The 25,350-nt window shown below is 43.8% G+C and overlaps 2 protein-coding genes across 5 annotated transcripts in view; both read right to left on the reverse strand.

Moving 5' to 3' along the window:
* CPB2 (carboxypeptidase B2) overlaps positions 1–25,350 on the reverse strand; it is a 277,528-nt gene that overhangs the window by 39,005 nt on the left and 213,173 nt on the right. The gene's annotated exons all lie outside the window — the stretch shown is intronic.
* The window catches only part of LCP1 (lymphocyte cytosolic protein 1), a 50,948-nt gene that overhangs the window by 8,327 nt on the left and 17,271 nt on the right, over positions 1–25,350 (reverse strand). For 2 of the 4 annotated variants that reach the window (XM_052786111.1, XM_052786112.1), the window contains exons 2-11: positions 13,645–13,735; positions 11,772–11,923; positions 10,913–11,042; positions 9,515–9,647; positions 8,856–8,937; positions 6,819–6,984; positions 4,445–4,587; positions 2,716–2,739; positions 2,278–2,373; positions 1,554–1,749 (exon numbers count right to left, since the gene is read on the reverse strand). In XM_052786111.1, coding sequence (XP_052642071.1) covers positions 1,554–1,749; positions 2,278–2,373; positions 2,716–2,739; positions 4,445–4,587; positions 6,819–6,984; positions 8,856–8,937; positions 9,515–9,647; positions 10,913–11,042; positions 11,772–11,923; positions 13,645–13,711 — 1,189 coding nt within the window. In that variant the 5' untranslated portion in view covers positions 13,712–13,735. Of the gene's footprint in view, positions 1–1,553; positions 1,750–2,277; positions 2,374–2,715; positions 2,740–4,444; positions 4,588–6,818; positions 6,985–8,855; positions 8,938–9,514; positions 9,648–10,912; positions 11,043–11,771; positions 11,924–13,644; positions 13,736–23,403; positions 23,615–25,350 lie in introns of those variants that run through there. The other 2 variants (XM_052786110.1, XM_052786113.1) reach the window with 2 other exon arrangements.

Below are 25,350 nucleotides of genomic sequence, written 5' to 3' on the forward strand. Positions count from 1 at the left end.
ATCTGTCTATAGAGGGCTTCATCTGCTCAGTCTTCCCGGTCGGGTGGCCTGTAGCAGACCCCCACTATAATGTTACCTGTCCCTGCCCTCCCTTTAATCCTGACCCATAAGCTCTTGATCAGCTCCTCATCCATCCCCAGGCAGAGCTCCATGCACCCCAGCTGGTCACCAACATAGAGGGTGACACCCCCTCCTTGTCGCCCCTGCCTGTCCTTCCTAAAGAGCCTGTATCCTTCCATTCCAACACTCCAGTCATAGGAGCCATCCCACCATGTTTCCACGATGCCAATAAGATCACAGCCCTGCAGGCGTGCCGCTGTCTCTAACTCCTCTTGTTTATTCCCCATGCTACCTGTGTTTGCACAGAGGCATTTAAGTTGGGTGCCTGATGAAGCTGACTGACTGGCTGGAATTCCTTTGTGCTGCTCTTGTGCTGCTCTCCTGCTGACCTGTGAACCCTCTCCAGGCTCTGGGCATCTATTGCTGGCACTGGCATCAAACTGGTAGAGTGGGATGGACTGAGGTTCCCCTGCCCTGGCAGCTTTCATTTAAAGCCCTCTTCACCAGCTTGGAAAGCCTATGACTGAAGACGGTCTTCCCCTTCTCTGACAGATGGACCCCATCAGCCCCCAGTAGACCAGGTTTCTCAAAGCAAGTCCCATGGTCTAAGTAGCCGAACCGCTGGCTGTGGCACCAGTCCTGTAACGATTTGTCGATTCGCCAGATTCGACTGGCCCTTTCAAAACCCTTCCCTTTGACTGGGAGGACTGAGGAAAAAACCTGCACTCCAGACTCCCTTACCACCACTTCCAGGGCTCTGTAATCCTTGATACTCCTCAGACTGCTCCCGGCTGTATCACTGGTGCCCATGTGAAACAACAGAAGCGGATAATAGTCAGTGGGCTGTAGGAGGCTTGGTAGTCTCTCGGTGACATCCCTGACACGAGTCCCCGGTAAGCAGCACAACTCTCTAGAGAGTGTGTCAGGTCAGCAGATGGATGCCTCCGTACATCTCAGAAGAGAGTCGCCTACTACTATCACCCGTCGCCTTTTCTTGGTTGTGCTGGTTGTTATATGGGGAGCAGATCGGGCTGCCTTCAAGAATTCAAAAGCAGCCTGTGCCCTAGCATGAACAGTTCCCCTATGAGGCTGAGGACGAAAGACCTGACGCTCAGCAAATGATCCACACAACCGTGGTCCTGACCCCAACCCAGAGCAAGCAGGCAGCAGGTTTATACAAGATCTGATTTTTAAATTATATTCTCAATTAAGGGAATGCCAGATCCACTCTAATTTCAACTAACAAGCACGCTCAGTAGTCCGTGCTGGTTCAGACATCCCACAAACATTTCTGCCTTTTAACGTGTGCTATCCACAGAACAGACCGCCAAAATACCAGAAGCTACATGCAGGTAAAGAGCAGCCTCCCCTTCTCAAGGCTGCCTGTGCTAATGGTGCAGTGAATACACGTCTGAAGGACATAAGGTTAGGTTAGAGCTGGGGATATTGTGGCACAGGTGGCCAGAAATATCCTTTATTTGCATTTTCCTTACCTTCAATAGAGCTCCAGTCAATGTCCTGGTTCTCTGGCTTATGCAGGGCAGGGTATTTGTTGAACAAGTTGGCGATGAAGGCTAAGTTTAGCTTTGGGTTCCCCCGTACGACGTCGGTGGCCGTGACGAACTGCCGGCAGCCCAGCCGCTCCGCCTGCTGCAGCATGCATTCCGCTCGCTGGACATCGTCCTTCTCCTGCGCCGGTGGAAAACGGGGCCATCAGCCTCACCCCAGCGCCTGGCACTGCGCGCAAGACCCACTCGGGATCTCCGCGTGCGGAGCTAGGCGTGGGGCTGTTAAAGCCGGTCCTTGTCAGATTTATAGCTATTTTCTTTCCCATTTTTACTAATGGCAGGTCTGTGTTTTCAAATGGGCTTTACCTACAATCCAGCCATCTCACCATATTGCTTTTACAGTTATATTCCATGTAATAGGGAGTGGTCTGACAAAATTCCTAAATAAATGTATTTAAATGTACTTGTTACATGTTGGTAGTTTATCATTGTGGTTCAATGGTTGTTGAAGTTTCAGCGATAATAACTAACGAAAGGCAAAACACATCATTTAATTCTCTGAAAGCTTTGATTTTTGAAATACAAGATCACGTTGCAATGCTAAAAAGAGTTTGCTTGTTCTGGCATCCCGGTGCAACTCTGTGTTGGCCAGCAATGCAAGTAACAGACAGAAAATATCGGCATTTACTCTAAACTTATCTCATCTTACCCTTAATCCTGACATGTCAATAGTAATAGCCGGAATGCCTTCTTCATCTCCCTTGGGGGCAACTTGGTTCAGCAAATGGTAATAAGCTCTTGAGTCCTGTGACAGACAGAGAAATTAAAGGGAGGAAAAATTACATCTAAAGCTCAGGTTTTGCATGCCAGTGCTCCCCTGAACAATGTGCCTGCATGCTTCGTTTTTATTACATCAATCATTGGGCTACGTAATTAAATTAATTAAGCTGGAAGCACTTAGCAATTCCTACTTTATGCTGTATTTGCCAGATCTTTTTCTTCCCTAAGCCAATATATATATGCTGCAAAACGCTCAACACATGAGACAAAATGCTGTGTATTGCACTTAGAAAAAGGACAGCAACAACAAAGAGATTTTAGAATTCACTTAATCTGAACATTAAATTAGAGATAAGAAAATGCATACCTTTATAATGCTGTAGAAGTCAGGCTGCAGAGCATTTAATAAAAGAAAATGCAGAAGGAGAAAGCAGATGTTTAAAGCGGATTTCAAAGCAATGCTGGAACAGTTATGGAAGAGAAAGCATAGTTTTCAAGGACAAAAGTTAAAACCGACAACAGTATCAGCATTTTTCAGGCAAAAGGGCAGGAACAAGACAAGGATTTAACATGTTGTGTCTTTAATCTTTTGTGAAAGGTAATGCTGCTTCCATGTGTGGAAAATATTAATCTCACTTCAGAAATAACTCAAAGAACCGAAAACAAAGCTACATGATAGTGTCTAGGGACTTGACTAACTAACCCAACTAATACTCTTCAAAACATAAAGCAGATTACCTGAATTATTTTAAATCTTATACACCTGCATTACTACCACCATATCTAGAAAGTGGTTATTTATAACCAAAGTGAGGTAGGGAGACACACTTAATTAGAGAATGGCTGTAAAGGCTGAAGTCTTGGCCTCTGACAGGTAAATGTGTGCCTTATTTTCCAACTGTAAGCATGGTAGGTGCAATTTATCTTTCAGTTGAAGACAGGATTTAATCAGTTGCACGACAGTCCTCTCAGCCAGCCTACAGAAAGATGGGAAAGACTCCATTCCCTTGCCTTTCCATGGATAGTCTCCAGTCACCTCCACCCAGTGAACCAAAAATCTGTTACAATAAAAATTGTATTGTCGAATGTGACCCTCAGACTCTCCTGTTGGCATCCCTGGTGGTTTTTTTCTGTATGTCAAGTAAGTCATGGTAAATGACTTCTCACGCTTCCATCCCTCGTGAGGTCTACAACCAGGCATCTCTGGAGCGGGGCTTTTCCCATGCTAAGATGGGAGCAGGCAGGTTGGGTCGTGGCTGGTGAGGTCGGTGTGCTGGCCAGCCCCTGGCTTACCTGAAACCCAGCTCGGACACCCTCCCTGACATACCCCCTAGAGCCCTGAGATGCTGGCTGGGCCTCACACTTTAGTAGCTTTAGTGTCTGAAACTCATCAGTGTGCACCACGGAGGTTCAAATCCATCTGTCTAGGAAGAATGACAGTCCTACAGAGAAAGCTCTGCTGAAATCTGCACCCACAAGCTCATGAAGTCCCAAGTAGGTGAAATACACTGCACAGACTAGAGACCCATCCTTGCAAGTGTCTCCCCATCTAGCTATATTATTTTGAATAGTCCCACTGAGTTAAAACTTGCAGGTGAGTGCATGCAGGGTTATAGCAAAGGTTGGGACAGAGGAGCACATAACTCAGGTGAAGGAGAGATCAAGCAGGGCAACTGGAAGAGCCCTATCCTCTTCCCCTATACCCAGTTACGTATGTGGGTAAGGTCCATGCTTTTCCAAACCAAAGCCAGGTCAAGAGGCATTCAAGGACATTTACGAAGGGGGAGAGCAACAGAGGCAGGGAACTGAAAATACAGTGGAGGAGTCCATATGCCCTGTCCAGAGCCAGCAGCCATTCCTTTCCCAGGCATTTAGTGCGCTGGGGCTGGCAGTGATGACTGGGAGGTTGGGAGGAAGAGGAATACTACTGAGCGGGAAGGTAAACCCCACTAAAATGATTTTATGTACCCAGCTCAATGTGTTCAGCAGAGCAGTCTCAGCTGCTTGGATTGTTTCAGTGCACAATCCCTGTTTGGAGGACAGGGATTAGGGTGTGGAGCTGCTGTTTTGCTGTTGTTGGTCAGTGTTTCTCATACCTTGATGTCTGAGCTGAAGTTGTTGACTTTGTTGCATCCTGCATTCTCCAGGTGATAGTTTGCCCACCTCAGCAGCAGTTCCTCTGGAGACAACTTCATCAGATCCTCCAGGCTCTCTCCTTCTCTCAGAAGAGCGATCAAAGCTAAGCAGGAAAAAAAGAAAAAATTGATGATGTTGTGAATACTTGTAGAGGAGAATATATAATATTTTCTCTCTCAGATATTTTGCCACCCAAGTTTCTAAAAGTGAGTGACCAAAGCGTTGCCAAAATTCAAGCTGGGTTAGCATGACAGAGGATATAAACAGAAAAAGGGTCTCATCAATAAAATGAGGACAAGGCTGTTAGTTGTGGATCTAGTAGTGGATCATAGAGAAATGCAAGACAATTTCAGCGTGATCTAAGAACTACCCAATTTCCTTGCCTCAGATCTTAATGAAAAGATGATCATAGAATCATAGAATGCTTTGGGTTGGGAGAGACCTTTAAATGTCTATCTATCTAGTGCAACCCTCCTGCAGTGAGCAGGGACACCTTCCACTAGACCAGATTGCTCAGAGCCCTGTCCAACCTGACCTTGAAGGTTTCCAGGGATGGGGCATCTACCACCTCTCTGGGCAACCTGTGCCAGGGTCTCAGCACCCTCACGCTAAAAAATTTCTTCCTTATATCTAGTCTAAATCTACCCTCTTTTAGTTTAAAACCATTACCCCCTGTCCTATCGCAACAGCCCTGCTAAAAAGTCCGTCCCCATCTTTCTTATAAGCCCCCTTTATATATTTAAAGGCTGCAATAAGGTCTCCCTGGAGCCTTCTCTTCTCCAGGCTGAACAACCCCAACTCTCTCAGCCTTTCCTCCCAGCAGAGGTGCTCCAGCCCCCTGATGGTTTTCATGTCCCTCCTCTGGACCCGCTCCAACAGGTCCATGTCTGTCCTGTGCTGAGGACCCCAGAGCTGGACGCAGTGATGTTGAGCACAGGGGCAAGATGGGAATGAAAAAAAAACCACAGACTTTCTGCAGCGTAGGTGAAAGACATCTCAGTGACCTTAACACTGAAACTGGATCCACACAGGTATTCTGAAGAAATTGCACATGACTTCATGGGCTCATGGGCCAGTAGGCTTAACTCATCTGTCAGTTGGAGAAGATACCCTATTTATATAGAAAAATTAACGTAAAAGTTATGTTCATAAAAGGAGGGAGAGGCAGGAGGGAAGGATCGACCCTTGCAACTGCAGGATGTTCAGCTGATCTCTGGAGCATGAAAGGCTTTAGATCAAGTTTTGAAAAGAACAACTAATAACATGGAAACTAATTGTTAATGTGATAAAAAGGGAGAGTGTGTCACACTACTCTGATCTCCTTCCGATACCTTTTGTCATTCCTTGAAAGAAATATGGATTTGCTACAAAAAGGAAAGAGTGGAGACCTACTATATCTGGAGTTCCATAGATAAATTGATACAGGGTGCTATGGGGTTAAACTGAACCAGAAGGGGATAATAGAAGCATTTGAAAGTAGACAGTGGATTTTATGAAGAGAACAATGTTAACACTGAGAGAAGTAGGCTGGAAGAAGGATTCTTGTGGAGTTGATCATGGATTGATTTTTGGATTAATGTTTTCATGTTTTTTGCATCAATTATCTTGGCACAAATTCTAGCAATGTGCTAAAAATTTGATGATGCTATTCACTAGGTGGCATAGTCAATACAGAGGACAATCAGGAAATCAGACAGAAAGAACTAGATGACAGTAATAAAAATGGAATGTAATTCAATAGTGCCATGTTGAAAGACATTCACTAGGGAATTAATATGAATAACTGCTATCAGCTAAAAGCTTATATGAACAGAGGATAAGAACAACTTGAGTGTATTGGATGTCTTCTGAGCTACTCTGAGCCACCATGTGATATGACCAGGGGAAAACCAAACATGATGTTAGTGCATCCCAGGTATTGCCCGTAGAGCTTGGGATGTATTACTGCCTTGATACCATGTCCTCATGAGAGGTCATCAGAAATACAGTGTCCCATATTCAAGAAAGGGGAATTTCACCTGGAACAGCTGCAAAGAAGGGCTATCAGGGAAAGAGAGAACCTGAAAAGAAATCAAAATTATCTTGGCTTGTCTACCCTGACAAACTGAAGTCTGAGATGAGAAGTGAAATTGCCTCTGCACATACAAGCCTACACACAGCCTTGGACTTTGGAGTGCTGGGACTTGTGAACAGCAAGGGAAATTAGAGAAGTCAAGAAGATAGGCAACAAATACTTGAAGAAAAAATTTAATTAACATTTTTTTTTAAAAAAGCTTTATTCTAAAGACTGTTCAGTGATAACAGTAGAGCACTGAAATGAAGAGCCACACATACCTTCGTTCCTGCTGATCTCTATGTCAGCAAAGAGTCCAATTTTGATGACTTGCCATAAAAGACCCAAAACCAGGTAAGGTTTCCCTTCTTTTAAGTCTTCAGCTCCAATGTTAACAACATGGCACCCAATGGCTGAAGCAGAGTTCAGGGCCAGGTTCAGATTTTCCTAGGGCAAGAAGAGAACTTCTGAATGATGCAGTGACTGGAGAGCTGAGGATACAGGAAGGGAACACGGCCAAAACTAGTGAAATCTGTGAGCAGCTTCACTGTGAATGCATTTATGTTCATAGAATCATAAATTAATTTGAGTTGGAAGGGACCTTTAAAGGTCACCTAGTCCAACCCCTCTGCAATGAGCAGGGACATCTTCAACTAGACCAGGTTGCTCAGAGCCCCGTCCAACCTGGCCTGGAATGTTTCCAGGGATGGGACATCCACAACCTCTCTGGGCAATCTGTGCCAGTGCCTCACCACCCTCATGGTAAAAAATTTCTTCCTTATATCCAGGCTCGGCTCTCCCTAAGCACTACGCAAATCCGTAACACCTAAGATACAAATAAGTTGCTAGCTGGCAACGTCTACAAAAAGCACACTGTCACAGGAATCAGTAAGAATAAACCGGTTGAGTTTTTAACCTTTCAGTTCAGCCAAGGTCAGAAGTGGTCAAGCCTGGGTATTTTCTTTCTGAACTTTGGAGTATGGAGTCCTGGTTTGGGAGTGTTCAGTGGAAGCAGAGGGATTCCGTGATTCACAGTGAGGGGCAGAAAGAAAGTGATGTTTCAGGAATGTTATGTTCCTTTGCCACTTCCTTCCCATTTAAAACAAAGTGTATAAGAAAATCTGACCCACAGGTTTGCACTATTCCAAAAGGTGGCTTGGTAAACAGAGGGCAAGTAAAGCAGGCAAAGAAGCCTGGAAAATACAATTTATCACACAGATTCACAATTTTTCACATGAATTTCATCACTGCTGGCATGACAGAGAGATTCAATTAGATGCAAAATGCAGAGAGAGACAGAGTGTAAATTCTCATAAGCTAGAAAAATTGTAGCATTTCAAATTAATTACCTTTTCTCCACCAGACAGCTGTAAAAGGGTTAAGTTAAAGTGGAAGCTATATTGATCAAATCATGGCTATGTGTGACAGGGATTGATCTGAGCTGCATCACTAAGCTATGCTGCTGACCAAAGCGATTAGAACTGAAAAATGTGGTATACAGCATAAAAATCCAATTTAATGGCTTCTGAGCTTACTTGAGCCTGGCTAATGTTCCATCAAATCAGAGTAGCTGAGGGCTAAACTGGGTTAGGTTCACATCTATTCCATACATCTATTTATATTCTGTACCCAGATACATAGATGCTGTTCATATAAAAATTATCTCTCTACATACTGCTGAGTGAAAAACACAATAAACTTTAAATAGGTGAAATTAGCTTTTTTGTCCAATTTTTAAATCATATACATGGACACGTAATAGAAATGAAGAAGGGATTTAGTATCCAAGGTGAAATAGCACAGATTGTAAAAGGCAGGCAAAGGCTCTGGTCCCATCTCAGGCACGTTGCGTGCCACAGTACTTCCTGGATCACAGTTAATATTTTGGTGAGGACATCAGAGCACAACACAGCAGTTGTGAATTCAAGTCCATGGCCATGCCTCTGTGACCTTGGATGTGGGGTCCAGACTCTGAGAGCTACTCCAACTGGAACTGGTCACCGTATTATCTAGTTGCTCTTGCATTCATATGGCGTCTGCCACAACAGTATCTAAAGCTTTGAACTGGTAAACATTATACATTGGGTTAAGTGCAAATGCAAACACAGTTTGTTTAGTCAGATTGTTCATATGTTTGGAAAGAAACAGAAATGTAAGTCTTTATGTTTTTATGATGTGGACCTGAGCATCTCGCTTTGCCACAAACAACTTTGCCTGATTGCATTGGGCAGGACCGTGGTATCTCCAGCCTTTGCTCTAAGTGATTATAACAAAGCACCCTGAGAGGAAGAGCAAAGAATCTTGTTGTATTTTAGTACCTGTATTGTGAAGGGCGTGAGTTTCTTTTTGTTGATTGTTCTTTCATCAATGGTATCTGGCACTGAAAAGTTGATCATCTTACTGGAAATAAAAGAAAAAACAACAAGAAATACATTACTAGCTATGTGCGCACAAAATACGGATACAGCTTTTGTCACTACAAGTCAAAGAGCTGGAGAGTTACTGAACAAATATAGTCAGCCTCTGTTTTTACACACACACACAGAGGCACACACGCAACACTCGAGCAATTCTTTTGGGTCACCTGCAGATTGTACTATAGGTGGGAGGCCAAGAATGCCACAAGGTGAAGTTGTGCAAAAAGTTTATTGTGAAGAAAATTTCCATGAAAGCACTCGCTATCTCATGCTGCTTCTCGTCCAAAAGTCCTTGGACAAAAATAAAACCAAGTAACTCCTCAAATTTCACTGACTTCATCTTACTGCAAGGGTCCAGAGGCAAGGAAAAACTCTCATTTAACATGAAAGAAGCTTTATATTTTTAAAGATAAAAGAAGCAAAAAACCTAGCATTATTAAGGCCCTGAATCTGCAAAGATTCATGAGTTTAATGTAAAGTCAGCAGCTTCTATTTAAGCAGAGACGTGCGTTTCTGCAGACTCACGGTTCCCATTTGTCGGAAAGATAGGTATTATTTACCAAAGCACTATGCCATCACCGACCGCCTGGAAGAGGTCATCTGTTTCTGGATTCATTGGGACCACGTGCTTACAGTCAGGGTCCTTCTCAAGGGCTTTATTAATCCAGTTGACAAAGGCATACTTTTCTTCCTCTGTGGACATAACATCAAATCCATCAGTTTGCCGTGCAATACCTTTTCCATCATTTTACTTACAAAGGCAGAACTCCTGGGGGAGACGACTCTCCCACCAGCACGACTGATCAACAAACCCCTACGAGGGAAGAAGGCTCTGAGGAGACAGGCAAATGAGCAGAAGACAGCGATGGGCTTGAGCTGGTTAATATTCCCTCCATACTCCTTCCCACTGACTGGGGTTGCCCACTGTCATGAAGGCAGGCATATTATAGAGCCTGGTAAGGAAGTTCATGTGATTCAGCTGTATGCTGCAGTTGCTATGCTCTGCTAAGTGTAATTTGTCCTTGTGCCGTGATTTGAATGCATTGTTGTATCACTCTCCTAAATCGAAATCCCACGTAACTTCAAATAAGTAAGTGAATTCTGTACTGTACATTACACCCTCCACATGTGGAGTATCTAGAAGAGCCTGGCCAGGACTGGACTCTGACAAGGAGCATTCAGAAGGTAATGGGCAAATGTTCCCTAGAGTCCAACAGGGCTGTAATGTAGCTATCCTATACCAGCAGCAGCTCACACCACCCCCAGTAGCTCAGAGAAGGTGTCCTCTGTGCTCAGGTGGGCAGAGAACCTTGGAAGCATCCTCTGCTCTCCTTTCCCCAGAGAGAATCATTTCCCCACCCTTGTCCCTGGAGAAGACAGCCACGGGTGGGACCTCTTCCCTGTGGAGCTGCTTCAGGGTGGGCAGTGCCCAGGACGGAGCAGAAGCAACCGTGGCTGCCCCAAACCTTCAGGTTGGAGAAACGGGCTGGGAGAAGAGCCCTGATGGGGTTGTGCCCTCTTTAGAAAAGGGTCAGGAACCATTTAGGTTACAGGTGAGTTTACAGAGAGACTACCAGGCTACTGGTAAAATGTAGAAGGAAATGGGTTAGCAGCAGCAGGGAACCCGTGCCTTGCCTTACTGGTGAGCAGGGACAGCAACGGGACAGCCTCTGCGCTGCTGCAGGCATGCAATGCATTTAAGGTAAGGGAAGCTAAGCCGGCTGGAGCTTCCTCCTGTAGCCACAGCTCCGTCCACCCCAGTAAAGCTACTTTTGGGAAAGACCCTGCTCCGGTGCTTTGTCACCTTCACAACCCTTTGCCTTGCAGCAGCCTCGCCTGAACAGCCGCCGAAGCTCACCGAGGCCAGAGCACCTGGGTTTGCACCAAGATAAGGTGGGGATGATCTCCAAGGGCACACTTGTTCCCAGTTGCTATCAGCGTAGGACAGCTGTACCTACCGGAGTAAGAGTGTTGTGTGCCGGCACTGGACTGCTCGGACGTCCCACCGATAGCACAGATCCCCTCCTTTTTGTTGATTTGTTTTCGGAACGACTTAGCAACATCATCGCTCTTCAGGTTTTGGAAAATCTGTCAAGCATGAGAGACAATTTTAAGATCTTTGAGAATTAAACCAAGCTAAAACAGTGAGGTCTTGGGCCAGGAGACACATCTCTGCTTCATACGCAGGGAAGCACAGCTTGCATATTATTCACTGGGTTTCTGTGCAAAATCTGTGTATCTGCCATGGTACAACAGGATCGTACACAGCTTTTACATTTTCAAAGCAGTCAACAAAGATCAGCTAAGTAACAGAAATGTATATGGTATGAAACTACGGAGCTAAAATGTGCAGGAGGAGGGCCTTTAACAATTTGGGTTTGAAGAAAGGGCAAGTAAAAATCTGTTTCTCCATCCCAAGGGAAATCGCACTCTTTCAGCATTTGCTTTTGTCCCAGTTCAGACCAGAAAAATAAGAAGTTTTTTTAATAGAAAAAATGCCCCATAAGGTGTTCAGTTGCAATCTGCTGAAATTTTTCGTACCAGAACATAATCTTTTTGCAACTTATAACCAAAAAAACTTTATCCCGCTGCATCAGCCAAACTGCAAGATATGAAGTCTATTCAATATGCAGCTGCATTCACGTAACTTGTCCCAGTTGATTGCAGGATTTCTAGTTTGGTTACCTCCTGCTCTCATCTTTTCCAGTGAGGGGACTCCTTGGATTAACTAGGTGCCCATGAGACCCTGTGCTTGTGCCTCTGCTGTGCCCTGGGGACCAGCATCTTACTTACTGAAATAAATAACATCTTACTTACTGAAATAAATTCATCAAAACTGATCCGGCCATCCCCTGTGGTTGTCAAATTCTGAATGAGTTCTCTGGCTTTATACCCTGGGAGAGGGAGATTGGCTGCCTTCAACACGTCTGTTAAATCATTGGTGTGGATGAAGCCGTTCCCACCGATATCTGCAAAGATTAAAGCAAACATTTAGGTTCTACATCAGCCCAATTAAATTTTATGCACACAAAGGCGGCTGTTTTTATTTTACTTGGGGAAGGGTACATTATATATAAAGATTTGTTATCCTGAAATCCAGTATTTTCAACCACTGTGGTGTCATTCACACCCAAGAAAAAATTACAATCACCACTTAACAAACAAAACTCACAGTGATGAATTTATATGTCTTAGACATATAGTAATATCTTAACAAAGTTAGGTTTAGATGCATATAATTGACTTTCCAAGGTTTACATGTGATTTATAGAGGGAGTATCCTGCCTACAGAACATCTTAAAGAAAATGGAGTTGACACAATAGAGTTACAGCTTACATGTGCATATATTCATAGATATACCTTGTGATTTTGGCCTGTTTTCTGCATCTAGTATCATCAGAAGTCATGAGTTTAGAGGCTTGGAACTGTGTATGGTCATCCTTAAAATAAAAACTTGGGCGTTTCTCTGCGATGGTGCTAACATGGACAGTCCTGCTTGAGCCTGTTGCAAGATCCGGAGTTCTTCTCCACCAGTTTGTGAAAGTCTCCACAGATAAAAAAGGAAACTGAATCTATCGCATGGAGAGTTTCTGTTAAAACACTATGGCTATGTACATAGTTTTATATATATGTATTTATATATGGTTATATATTTATATTTGGTTTTTATATATCTGTGTGTTCCTTGTTCTGCAGGCTCTTTTTCCCCAGCCCAGAGGCCGAGGTGATTTCAAAGAAGCGTGTGCCGATTTCCTGTGTGCTAAGTTGTGAGTCACTTGTTCCGTGCTGCAAAAAGGCACTCGGCTCTCAGCATCGGTAGCACAGATTCATACAGATTGCAAAGAGCATCCTACCCGTTTCTGAAGTCGTACAACGAAAGGATCTGGACTTGGAGAGGGAAATGTCTGGGAGAGGAATGAGAGCTTCCTTCCAGCATTTGCCTTGTCACTGCACAGGGTGTACAGGGCACACACGGTGACCAGATGTTTAAGATTGCCAACCTGGACTACCGTGTGCTCAGAAATCAAACCACCATCACCTGAAGCAGCAAGGACAACTGATTAACACATAATCCAGCAAGGCTGACAGATCTGCTAATAAAAGTGAGCTGTGAGAAGGACCTTTTCTTAGAATTTGGGTAGACAGTGATGGGTCCGCGTGACTTTAAAGGAGACAAATCAGATGAAACCTTTAAAGGCTTGGAAAGGAGACACACACTTTAAAAATATATGGGGCTTGAAAGGTCACAGTAAAGGGATTACAAATTTTGTAGCCATTTGCACATTTGTCCTCTCCAGACTCTTCCTCCCCAGACAGAGTACTCAATTTACATTAAAATACAAACTTTCTGCCTTCCAAGTAATTTGTCAGGAATAAACAATATTCTCAGGAAAACACTTGAGAGTATTTCCACCGTGGTTTTCTGTACAGCTTTTGAGGTTATTTCATAAAACCTGCCGCTCATTGCCCTGCCACCTCTCTCCGGTAAGAAGCCATTGCTCTGCAGCATGCTGGTGTGGTTTCATCGAGGAGGCCCGCAGTGGCAGGAAAAGGATTTTCTGTGGTTTCGGTGACACAGCAGATCGGCGCTGGAGTAAGCTCTGTTTCTTCACGGCTGGTCAGTCCACGAGAAAAGAGCTTGCTGCAGCTTCACACTTCTGCAGCGTCTTTCCTGTTTGCTGTACTCACCGGCTTTGCCGAAAGCCTCTCGTAGCTCTGCCACCTCCTCCTCCGAGAAGTGTGCCATTGATGCCATTTCTTAATTCTCCAAGTGGCGGGTCTGCAAGAAGAAAGCACTTGTTCTTATTTGGTGCCTTTTTGGGTTTGTAATCGTGATGAAAAAGAGAGGGTTTCACTTGGATTTTCAAAGTCTCGGAGCAGCTCCCCATAGCTGAAAACCCAGTTCCTCTCTGCATACCGAAATCAAGAGAGGGGGTAAAATCCTGCGTACATGAGATACAAATCCGCATCCCTCCTGTTTTGCCAGGCCCTCCTCAAAATCCCAAGTTTTATTTATACTAATTTAGTTGGAATTGCATCCTACCTCTGCTAACTTTTGTTTCTCGGGGAGAAAGCGGACAAAATGGTGCTGGTTCTCGTTACTCCCCCTTTGGAAACACAATTCACCATGTGCTTCTTCAGCAGCTTCTTCCTGGGCTGGAGCCGGAGCCCCGGGGGGATATTTGTATCACCAACCTTCGGGTACCTGACGAGGAGGCTGGTCACCCTTATGGGGTGGATGGATGGAGAGAAGCTCCTTCACAAGGTGTTCAGAGCACCGGGTCAGGCTTCCCAGAGGGATGTTTCTCTTTCTGGCTATGGGAGAGTTTAGGAACTTTCCCGGCAAGGTACCTAAGTTAGTGCCTGAGGTTGGGTGGCACTTTAGGAATGGGTGGCTGGAAGGAGTTTTCCTGCCTTTCCTCTCATCAAAGATAAAAAGCAGGAGGAAGGATTAGGCTTTCCCCTTCTAGGCACCTTTCTTAATAATCAGAAAGTTTACTTTCGTTTCTCACATCATTTAATACACTGCCAGAAGATGCACATTATACCCCTCTGCTTTTTCATGCACCTACTGTCCCTTGCATCTATTCATGAGCAAACTGTTCAGGAGACAGACTATCTATTATTCTATATTTGTGAGAATGACTCCAGTGTCCTATGTCTCTTTAAGTATTAATTAACTAAGCAACTATTTAAATAGAATAGAATGGAAACCTGAGTTGATCCTGGAAAGTGGTTGCTGTAGCTACGGTGTTCAAATGAGGAAAAAAAAATAAATCAGAAATATCTCATTCCCAGACTAAAGCCAACATTGCATCCCAGGGGCTTGGATTCCAAACTTTATAGAAAGATATACAGGGATCATTTAAAAAATTACAGATTTGCTACAGCCCTCTACAAAGGCACAGAGTTGTGTACAGCCTATCTGGGCTTCAGATTTAATGCTCTCCTGAACTCATGCATTGATTCCTTGTATCTGTGAGAACCACTATGGACATGGCTTTGAAATAGCCCAAAGGCGATCTTATGTGGTTGGCTTTTTGTCTGCTGTCTCCCTGTAGTATTATGCACCCTTTATCTGCCTCATCACTGTGATTTTTAGGGTGAGGACAGCTTCCAGAGAAAAATCTGTTCATTCATTCCAACCTTCGTAAGTAGAGAAATGCAGCATAATCCATAATGCAGTCGCTTTTGGGGCATGAGAACCCATGTGCAGTTTTCAGCACAACGGAGCTGGTGATTGTTACTGAAATACTAATATAATATAAAAGTGGTTCTAACCACCCTACTGTCAAGGATTACCTGTAAAAATCCCTGTGATCCACTAGCAATGTGGGTTATGTATACTAGGACAAAATTAGATCATAGTCTTCCTCCTTCATCCTGGTATCTTTCCTGCCTCTGATTCCTCACTACCAATCTTTTTCAGTTGCATGCTGTGTGTTTTTGCAACGTGTGGATTAGCTAAAATGCTCCTGGACACATGAAAATCTTGCACTATCAGCAAGAAAATCCATATTCCACTGCAAAGTCATCCCTTCCAGTCCAGTCACTTGATCAAGCAATATAATTTGCGACACAACATTTAATAGTGTTAAGACTGTTCTAGAGCTGAACAGGTAAGAAACACCACAGGTTGCTGCCTATAACATTACTTTTGCAAAGAGTTTTATAACCTTGAGAAAAAATTATCGGCAGGTCAAGCGCATCGTAACCCATCATCTCTCTGAGGGTTTGATACTGGTGCCTATCGCAGTACATCTGCCACGTAAAGTCCATACCAGCAAGAAAATTCCTTTATAGCCACCACCTCTACACAGTTTCAGGGCTACCTCTAGTCCCAGTTTTGGCAAGGGACTGCAATAAAGGCAGGGAAAGAGTTGAAAGTCTTCACTGTGGGTCTTCGAGGCTCACCTGCATCCAGAAAACCTCTGCCAAGTGCGTGAAAGCCCTCAAATTTACACTCAATTAATCAAAACCAGAATTTTCAGATTCGAGGTTTCAGAGTTATTCACAATTAAAAATAGCTGCCATTTTTTTAAATTGTTCAAGTAGTAAAAACAAAACAGGGAAATCAAGAGAGTAAAAGTCCAAAGCTTTAGCAACACACAGCAAAAAGAGCAAATCCACTTTCAAAAAGCTACTTTTCAGTATATGAACTGCTTATTTTGCTTAGATCATTAAAAGTAAAAGATGATATTTAGGCACACAGAAATGTAAAATGCTTCTGGATAATGGTGAGGGAGGTCAGGCCCAATATTTTCCTTCTGATTTTATCAGACAAGAGCAGAGTTATTTGCTTCTAGGGGTCAAACACTTCCAGCACTTCACCATCCTCAACGCAAACTGAAAATACCTTGGGCATCCCATCAAGAGGGCATCCAACAACCCTGGGTGAATAGTCCAGTTACTGATAATCCACAAGGCATTGCAAGCATACGGTGCGCTGCTCTGCTCCAAACCGTTTGCAAAATCAGTATGACAAGACAGATGCAGAGAAAAAAGTGCAGAGGATGGCGTAACAGCAAAGGAGAATATGTGGAGATGACGGGCAATATGAACAAGTTGAAACAGCTTCTTTGAAGGGAACAGCTGTTGAGGAACTGAGGGAGGAGCAAAGGGAAAATCAGCTGATGAGAACCAGGCGAAGGGTTTGAGCACAGAAATGTACGGCAAGAAGCAAAGAGAAAAGCTGGGCAGGGGGGAGGCACGGCAAGAGGGAGGGGAGTTTGAGAAGGAACAAATGCAAACAGCTTAGCTATCAGCACAAATGAGATTTCGAAGGTCAGCGGCAGCTGGGAGGAAGGATCTTGAACTTGGCGTGATCGAAGATCAGTGAAAGAATTGAAGTTCCTTAGAGAGAACAAGATGAAAGTCAGCACATGTTTGGATGTGGAGGCAGGATGCGGAGGAAGGGAAGACAGATCCACGGGTCAGAGCAAGAAAGACAGTGGAACTGCCAACAAGAAAGAAATGGAAGGTAATAAAAATTCAGGAGGAAAATAAAACACTCCTTGAGACAGACTGAGCTTCAGAGGGCATCAGGGCATCCGGATTACATATTGCCTGGAACTGACACTTCATTCTTGTTTGCCAAACAGCATAAACCTGCTATTGCAAAAGCAAAAATGAAGTTGTGCAAATACACTCCTTCCTCCCCAGAAGACTGCTGAGTTACAGGTTAATGTAGAAAAGGGAAAATGGCCTCACCTAAGCTGCTGAGAATTGTAACAAACTGATATCAAAAGAGCCTCTACGAACTGATATCAAAAGAGCACTCCCCTTCCTGCCGTCATTTCCAAGCCAATACATTACAGCCATGCCGTAAAGCCTCCTTTCCTTTGACCTTATCCTCAGAAGAACCTACTATCCCACTGATGTTTTAAGAGAACTAATAACAAACTATTTTCTGTCTGGAATATAAAGGAAGAACTAAAATAATCTCAAACCTGAACGTTACTGCTAAATTGAAACACAGCGGTATTGATGTTCTTTCATCTTTTTTGATTTTGAAGCCATAGTCTGAGAAGCTGGCTCGTTATGTACTACTTGGCAAAGCGTGCACCCACCACGCAATATAAATAATAAATGGCAAAGCCATTAAAACCTAAAGGTTTCCAAGACTTGTATTAAATGGTTACCTTGTTTCATATTTTCCTCCACTTCTCTGGTGTTTAAGCTTTATTGCAAGCAAGGCAATGAAAACCTTGAAGACGTGAAACCACACTTTACAGCTAGACATAAAATTGTACCTTTCCCCAAGGCAAAAAAGCAAATTTCATGGGGCAACATTACATTTCACAAACACATTTCTAAGTCATCAGGAGCAACTTAACTGTGAATTTGGTGCTGAGGTAGTTGAATAAATTACTAAATATTTACTCACCTTCTACCATCAGGGCTTTATTTTGTTAACGCACTTGTACTTTGTTAATAATACAATAACCCTTCTACCTGTTGGAGAGTGATGAGATAAAGGATTGCACGTGTGTTCCCTGTCATATATAAATTTCCCTATTTCTTCTGCTATCTTCTCTTCAAACTTGTTTATTTTTTCTGAAAGTGATGAAGCAAGAAACACTCGCTGTTGCAAAACATAGCTGTTAGGGTTGTGTGGGGCAGCGTGAGACCGTGTCCCCCGTCGCACACAAAACTGCCTTTTACTTTATCCGAGCTCACAGCTCCAGTTCCTTTTCTTTCCTCTTTCTTGTCTCATCCACAAACTCAATTTCCAAATGTCCAGCTTTCCGTAATGGTTGGGTAATAATTCCCCAGCTCTTTCCTGCATTAACCTTGCCTTCCTAGCTGATATCAAAGAGGCATCAGCAGCAATCCTCCCCCAACGCACAGCCTGCCCTGGACAATGCCAGCAGCACGCAGAAATAAGAGAAGTGGCCTCAGAATTGTGCAGAAACTCTTGTGATAGGTCTGAAGTGTCTTGCACGCCAGAAAAATATATGAGAAAAGGGAGTATCTTGAGCATATTCAATTTTTGTCCCATAATTCTTGCACCTTTGGGGCCCTCCTCATTCCTGGTCGCTCATTGGAATATCCCTGATAGGATATTTCTCCCCAGAAATATTTCCCTCTATCTTTCTCTCATAAGGTCCCACATGTAAGTCCATATATACATATGCATTTCTGTTGAAATTATGTGTCTCAGCTAATTTTCTACAGTATGGAAGGGCTGAGGAGAAGAAAGAGAAGATTTATGAGTTAGGCTCTGATAAGTATTTTCCTTCTGGAGACAAGTTTTTGTCATTTTAATCCTCGCTAAGGGGTGAAAAAAAGAGAAATTATTTAGTGGATCTCATGTTGAAAGAAGAATCAATGTTATAACCACAACGGTGTGGCCTAGAAGTTCCTCAATTTTAAAGTTTCATCTTGTGCAAAAAAATTCAACTAACATGCAACAGGCAAAGCCATCTTGTTGGTAGTCAGCCAAACATATTCTTTTGCATAATCCGGACTAGTTTATCTCCCAATTAAACTTCGTAGTCTCAGCATACTTGCTATTATATTGCTTCTCTCTCATATAATGTTTATTACCTGTTGTTATTACAGTTCTGATCAAAATAATGTGTTTGTATCCCTGCATTAGCAGGGTGATCCATAGTGCACCCACAGCAAAGTAGGACGGCAGCATTAATGCTAAATTTCCCCAGCCTTACTGCTAGTTTGGAGCAGTGATAATCTGCAGCAATGGCTCTAGGGTCTCCAGCCATCTTAGACAAACAAACAATCCCACCCATGTCCTTTATTCTTGTTCAGCGTCACAGCTTCCAGGCAGATTGCATGGACATTTTTTTTGTGATAGGTTTTTTTCTGCTAATGATGTAAGATGAAAGCTAGAATCCCTATGTCTCTTCCTTGCTGGTGAGTTATTCAGCTAGCCAGCGACTCACCATGACTGACAGCATCAGCAAATACCATCAGGTTTTGAGCCACATGTCAATTAGATGCATTTCTTACACAACAACTTTGCAAATCATTTAAGAAGCACAAATTGCAACATCTTGGAACACGTGAGGTTGTTCATAGAAAAAAAAGTCTATTTTTCAAGTTGTGCACTTAGTGGTATGACTATTTCCCTATTTAAATAGCTATAGATATACACACGGATAAGAGGTTTTTCTAATTTCCTCAAAGATGCCGAGCTAAATTTTAAATCCTAAAGTAGACTGAAACATATTGGCTCTATTAGCAAAATGTAACTTGGATTACAGTACCTTCAATCTGGGTGGGATCTTGCCGTTTAAATCAGCATACAAAACACAGAGAGGAGTCTTTCTGAAGTTATGGCAAATAGTTCCTCCCTGGCGCACGATCAAGATTCACAGTTCAGCCCACAATAAATGACAATCTTTGCCTCAAAGGTATTTTAAAATGACTGCTGCCTGCAACAGCAAAACCTCACCGTGTATGCAGGTGCTGGAATTATTAAGCTGTTGCACTTCATATATATTATTTGGTATACAAATTGAAGAAACACAGAGAAAAGACATTTATCACTGTTCAGAAAGCAACATGGTGATGCCCATGAGTTATTTTCTTAATGTTCCATTTTATGAAGGACCTTATTTGTCAATGCGATGCCTGAGTCCTAAATCAAATATGAGTCAACAGGGCTTAGGAAGGGAAAATCCACAGGGTTTGTAGCAAAACGGAGATCTCTTTCCAATGTACCACTCTGTGGCAGGGAGGGCTAATCCTTCAAGGAAAGTAAGACACTGAAAAAGCAGAGCTGTGAACTCATAAATACCCTCCTTATGTGTTTTTTATCTGTCAGATGCATCCTACCAGGGAGACAGCATATATGTGCATATTATTTTTCAATCAGAGTCTGTAGAATTTTTCTTAAAAAAAGAAAAAATTGATCCAGTACGCTACATATTTTGTTGGGTCGCTTCTCTTTTCTATCCCTTTACCAACACAAGCTAGCTAGCTTTAAAGTGAAAACATTTTTCCGTAGAAAAAGGAGCATTTTGATTGTCAAATGTTTTCCAGTGATTTTTTTTCTTTTTTTTTTTTTTTTTTGGCCAAAGCTGGTTTTCAAACCAAGCCAAATTGACAAACAGCTTCAGTCATTAAACAGATGTCCTATTTGGCAGGGAAAGCCCTGTCCTCCCCCAGTTCCACCTTTGTTAACTGAGGTGGGGGAAGAGGAGAGCATCTACAAGGGCTGCTTTGGATAAGGGTTTGAGGAGCTACCCCACTTCTGCCCCATCACGACTGGGGTGGCAGGTGGGACACAAAACCCTGGACAGACAGATAAAAGCCTCTCTTCCTATTCCTCTAAGGCAGTCATCGTACTGCAGCCCGATGGCAGAAGGTCAGGTCATGAAGTACTGACTCAGTCCCAAATGTCCTGTGAAAGCCTGATATCTGACACAAGGAAAGGAGAATGTGGCCTGGGTTTCCGGCTTGTTAGCAGGAAAACAGTTCCTCTGTGCATGGAAAATATTAAAAACATGTTCCAGCTGTAAAAAGGAGGTGGATATATTCTTTTTAGATACAAATGTATATTTGCATTTGACTGATTCCGCCTGGATTTACAAATCTGTTGCTGTTGCTCCCGTGCCAGGAGTTGTATTCTGTCCTCAGTTTTGCAGGACTCGTCACTGATTCCAGCAGGGATTTGTAGGGGCTTAGCAAACCCCTGAAGGATCAGACCCTTCCACCCACCAAAACAGACCAGAAAACAGAGAGCACATCTGAACGTCGCCCTCCTTACCGGCTGTCCTGCCGCTTGGGAACCCCTCCTGCAGTGGTGCCCCGCTGGGAGCTGTAGGGTCTCTGAGCGTGCCATGGGGAACCAAAGCAGGAGCTGGAGCAGCGGGAGGCACAGTCCTCCCGTGCCCCTTTCCTCCCAAGAATAATTTGGCTTTATGGCATGGTCCTTGAGCCCCCGCCGCCGGGCATCCCTCGGGGCTTGCATGCCACTCTTCCTCCCCGTAGGCTCCATGTCCGGAACACCCCACTTGTCTCACCCGAGGGCAGTGATTTATTTCCCGTCCTGCAGCTTTCCCCTTTGATAACTGCAAAGATGCACAGAGCGACCAATGCAGAGCACCCTGCTCCGTCTTGCAGCACAGCTGGTTTCAGTATCGTGAATACAGTTACAGGTTTTTTATCAATATTTTTCATTTTGATAAATATTTTACATTTTGTATCAGCGTTTCACTGCTGTTTTGCATGAAAGAGCTAAGAATATGAAAATGAGCTACGCTTCTGAATGCACTGTACTCTCCTGATCTCCCCCATCTCCTTCCTTCCCCTTTACTCAACCCCTTTCTAAAGTTCTTTCATACTTTAGAGAAAATATATGGTGATGACTTTTACTGTAGGGATTTCTATCAAGGTAACTGCTCCATGCTACACAGCTGCATTTTAAGCTGCTCATGACTGAAATCAGAAGGAAACAGGATAAAAAAAAAAATTGGTAGCATAATACAACATGATGGAGTGCGTGGTATGTTCTGTGAGCAACATCACTAGACTTGTTTAAGTACAGTGAGTTTCATATAGACTCTCAAACATTTCATAACCATAACAGTGTTAAGTTCAAACCCTTACCTGGTTTCAGTTGAGGAAGCAGATTCAAAACCAGTATCATAATACAACCTTTTTTTGACTTATTGTGTGAGCACTGTCTTCATCTTCTGAGCTCGGTAAATCTGGACCTCATGGTCAGGATGGAAGCAGAAATCCCCGCTCTCGCGACCAGCAGGCAGGCAGGTACTTCCCAGTCCCTCCTGGCCCTAGCATCCCTCCTGGATGGAGTTTCCCACCGCAGAGGGGGTTTCCACATCTCCTGTCCGCTCAGGAGACCTTCCCTAGCCCCATCCCTGACCCCCCGCAGACCCTCTGGCCCCATTTTGGGAGGGCAAATGGCTCCTGCATGACAAGCAAGAAGGGGGGGGGAAGTGATACATGATGGAGTTCCTCTGCACGAGAGGTTTCAGGGCAGGATCTGCTTTTATTAAGACAATCAAACAGCCATCTGCTGAGCACCCATCTGCACTTCTGATGGCACAATCTCACCTGCCACTTGCTAAAGATCATCTTCATACCTGCAGCAGTGAGGGGTCAGCCGGCCAACGTTGTCCGTGACTTTGGCTGCTCTAACAAAGACCTGAGGTCCCATTTGCTTGAAAAGTCAAGTTGCTCACAGGCTTAAGGGTCAGTTGTACAGTGTTCAAACCAAATTCATGTGCTGAGGAAACCACTACCTGACAAAAACAGCAAGTCTACTGCTCTTAGAGAGCAGAAAGTTAAGCCCAAAGGCTCTTGTTCACAATACTACAACCTAAAATGTCTGCAGACATTTGCAAGTCACAGTTCATCTACAGCCTGGGCTGAAATCCTAAAGAAGGCAAGGGGCAAGCCTGACCAGCTTCAACAGTCAAGATCCTAAAAGGCAAATATAATGTTAGGACCACCCCCTATCACTGTTTTTAAAGCAGAAGTCCCTACTACAATCAGGCTCCATCATGAATCAGTTTTATTTATTCTCTGGAGAGTAAAATTACATTCATAAAAGCCTAGTATAAATGTCCTAACAGTCAGCAGAGTATATTGTAAACACTACAAGCCAAAATACATTAGCTTTATGAATCAGTGTTTTTCATCACTGGAATTATAATTCCCTTCTTACAGGGATCCACTCTGTAATCTAAGTAATGGCTTCTTACTTTATCACACCCTGCCAAACTGATGCAAATTCAAAGACTACTCAGTCAAAGACCACTCTGCCCAATTAAATCCATCAAACACTTCCCTGAAGGTCAGTAGAAATGCCGTGCACAAGACAACTGGAAAATGCTTCACGCTAATACAGAACCTGCACTGCTTTTTCATGGCGACCACAGTTTCCTGTGCAGTTAAACTGCTCGTATGCTCAGCGAGGGCAACTTGCTAAAAAAACAGCAGGTGCTGTGATCTTACCTCCCGGGCTCAAGCGGTGGGTCCAAACTGCCGGAGCAACAGCTCGACAGCTGCAAATCCAACAGAAAGGGGAGAACTTCTTAAAAAAAACCCAAACTTTTTGTAGGTTGGGGAACTGCGAAGTAGTTGCTGCGCGATTAGGAGGATCTTCCTTTCCTGCAGAGCAACTAGTCGAGTCCAAGACTGTAAGCCCAAGACTGAGCCCAGAGAGGGAAGTGACTGGTGACAAAACGTCATAGTGAAATAGATTTTGTCTTTATAAGGAAATTTAGCATTCTTTGGTCTCCCTCTTCACCTCAGTACTCCTACCATAGGTCCACTGGCGTGTAGCACTTCCTCTCAGTTTTACCCCTCTTTGGTTCCGTTCTCTCTCACTAAGCACATGCACGCATACACGCATGCACAAAACGCCTTCTCTCTTTGGCGATAAAAGCAGCCATGTTTTAAACCTGCATAACAACAAGGTCTGCAATCCTACCCTGCGCTCAGCGCAAAGCTGGCTGCAAAGTCAGGCTGGGGCTCCTGGGGCAGTGTCTGCGGGGATGGGGACTCCTCAGCATCTCTGGGCAACCTCTGCCAATGTTTGACCGTCCTCGCCGTGAAAACTTTTTTCCCTCGCGTGTGGTTGGCATTTCCCTTGATGCAACTTGTGACCTTTTTATTCTCAGCGCGCACCTCTGACAAAAGGCTGGCTGCGTCTTCTCTATAAGCACCTAAGGTTAGGTAGGTGTAGGCACCAAGAAGATCCCTCTCAGCCCTCTCCTGAACAAGTCCAGCCCTCTCTGCCTCTTCTCAGATCTTGTGTGCTCCAGCCCATGACCATCCTGGTGCCTCTCTACAGTTTGTCAAAGCCTTTCTTGTACGGGGGAGCCTCAAACAGGACACAGTGCTCCTCATGCCACCTCACAACTGACACCGATTTCAAGGGCACATTTCCCAGCTACACGGAGGGTCACGCGTAAAAGTGCTTGATGGATGCAAACTTTAGCTGCCTTTCAACCTTGTTGACGCAGTGTTGCAGAAGCCTTAACAGAACTGAAAACACAACATCAATAGATGAAAAGTGATTCATCAACCCCATGGGGATTTTAAGAAATGTCCTGCCTTAACAGCAAAATTCCCACAACTTTCCACAGGCTGAAGAATCATCCTTCAGCTTTTTTAACAACTTCTGTTCTAACTTTTACCTCTGAAAACAGGCAGCTGAAAAAATAACCAAATTGAATGGCTTTAATGAAAAAGCTGTCATTCACGATTCATCAGACCAGCCGGACCATCAGCTACAGGCTGATGTAGAGAGCTTCAGGAAAACCTTCTCATAAACAAATCCCCATAGTTGAGATCCATCCTTGAAGCACACGTACATTGGCTGTATTCCAAATTACATTGAAACCTGTTCCGGGCATTTTGGATGACTTTCTCGTATTAGAAAAAAACCTCCCCTATGCTATTTCATTATTTGATAGACTGTACCACGGCTCCTCTTCTTTGTTTTCTAGGATATTTAACGCCAGCCTGATGGTTTGCCCCAACTTTTTTCTTTCTTACAGACCTTTTTCAAATCCTTAATTATTTCTGTTGCTCTCCATGACATCCCCTTGAATGCTGTGATACCTTTTCTGAGATAGGGAAGAGGGCACCAAGTGGATGCGTGGCTTAAATCTAACATCTTCCTTGCACAGGAAAACTAAGGGTGGGGTTTTCCTTATCAGAGATGTTTGCTAAGCAGTCTTAACATCCTCTCTTGAGTTATTATAGCTTATGCAGAAGGCAGGTGAGGGACTCAGATTTTCCACCCCAGCGTATGATATTTTATATTCATCTCACTTAGACTGAGCTCAATACTGCGTCATTAGTACACAGCACTGATTCATATCAGTACATACCAATAGGCACTAGCGGTGCTAAACCAGTGCTCGAACAAGCTTAGAAATACAGGGACAGCAG

This window comes from Harpia harpyja, chromosome 4 (assembly GCF_026419915.1).
Source record: "Harpia harpyja isolate bHarHar1 chromosome 4, bHarHar1 primary haplotype, whole genome shotgun sequence".
Taxonomy (NCBI): Eukaryota; Metazoa; Chordata; class Aves; order Accipitriformes; family Accipitridae; genus Harpia; species Harpia harpyja.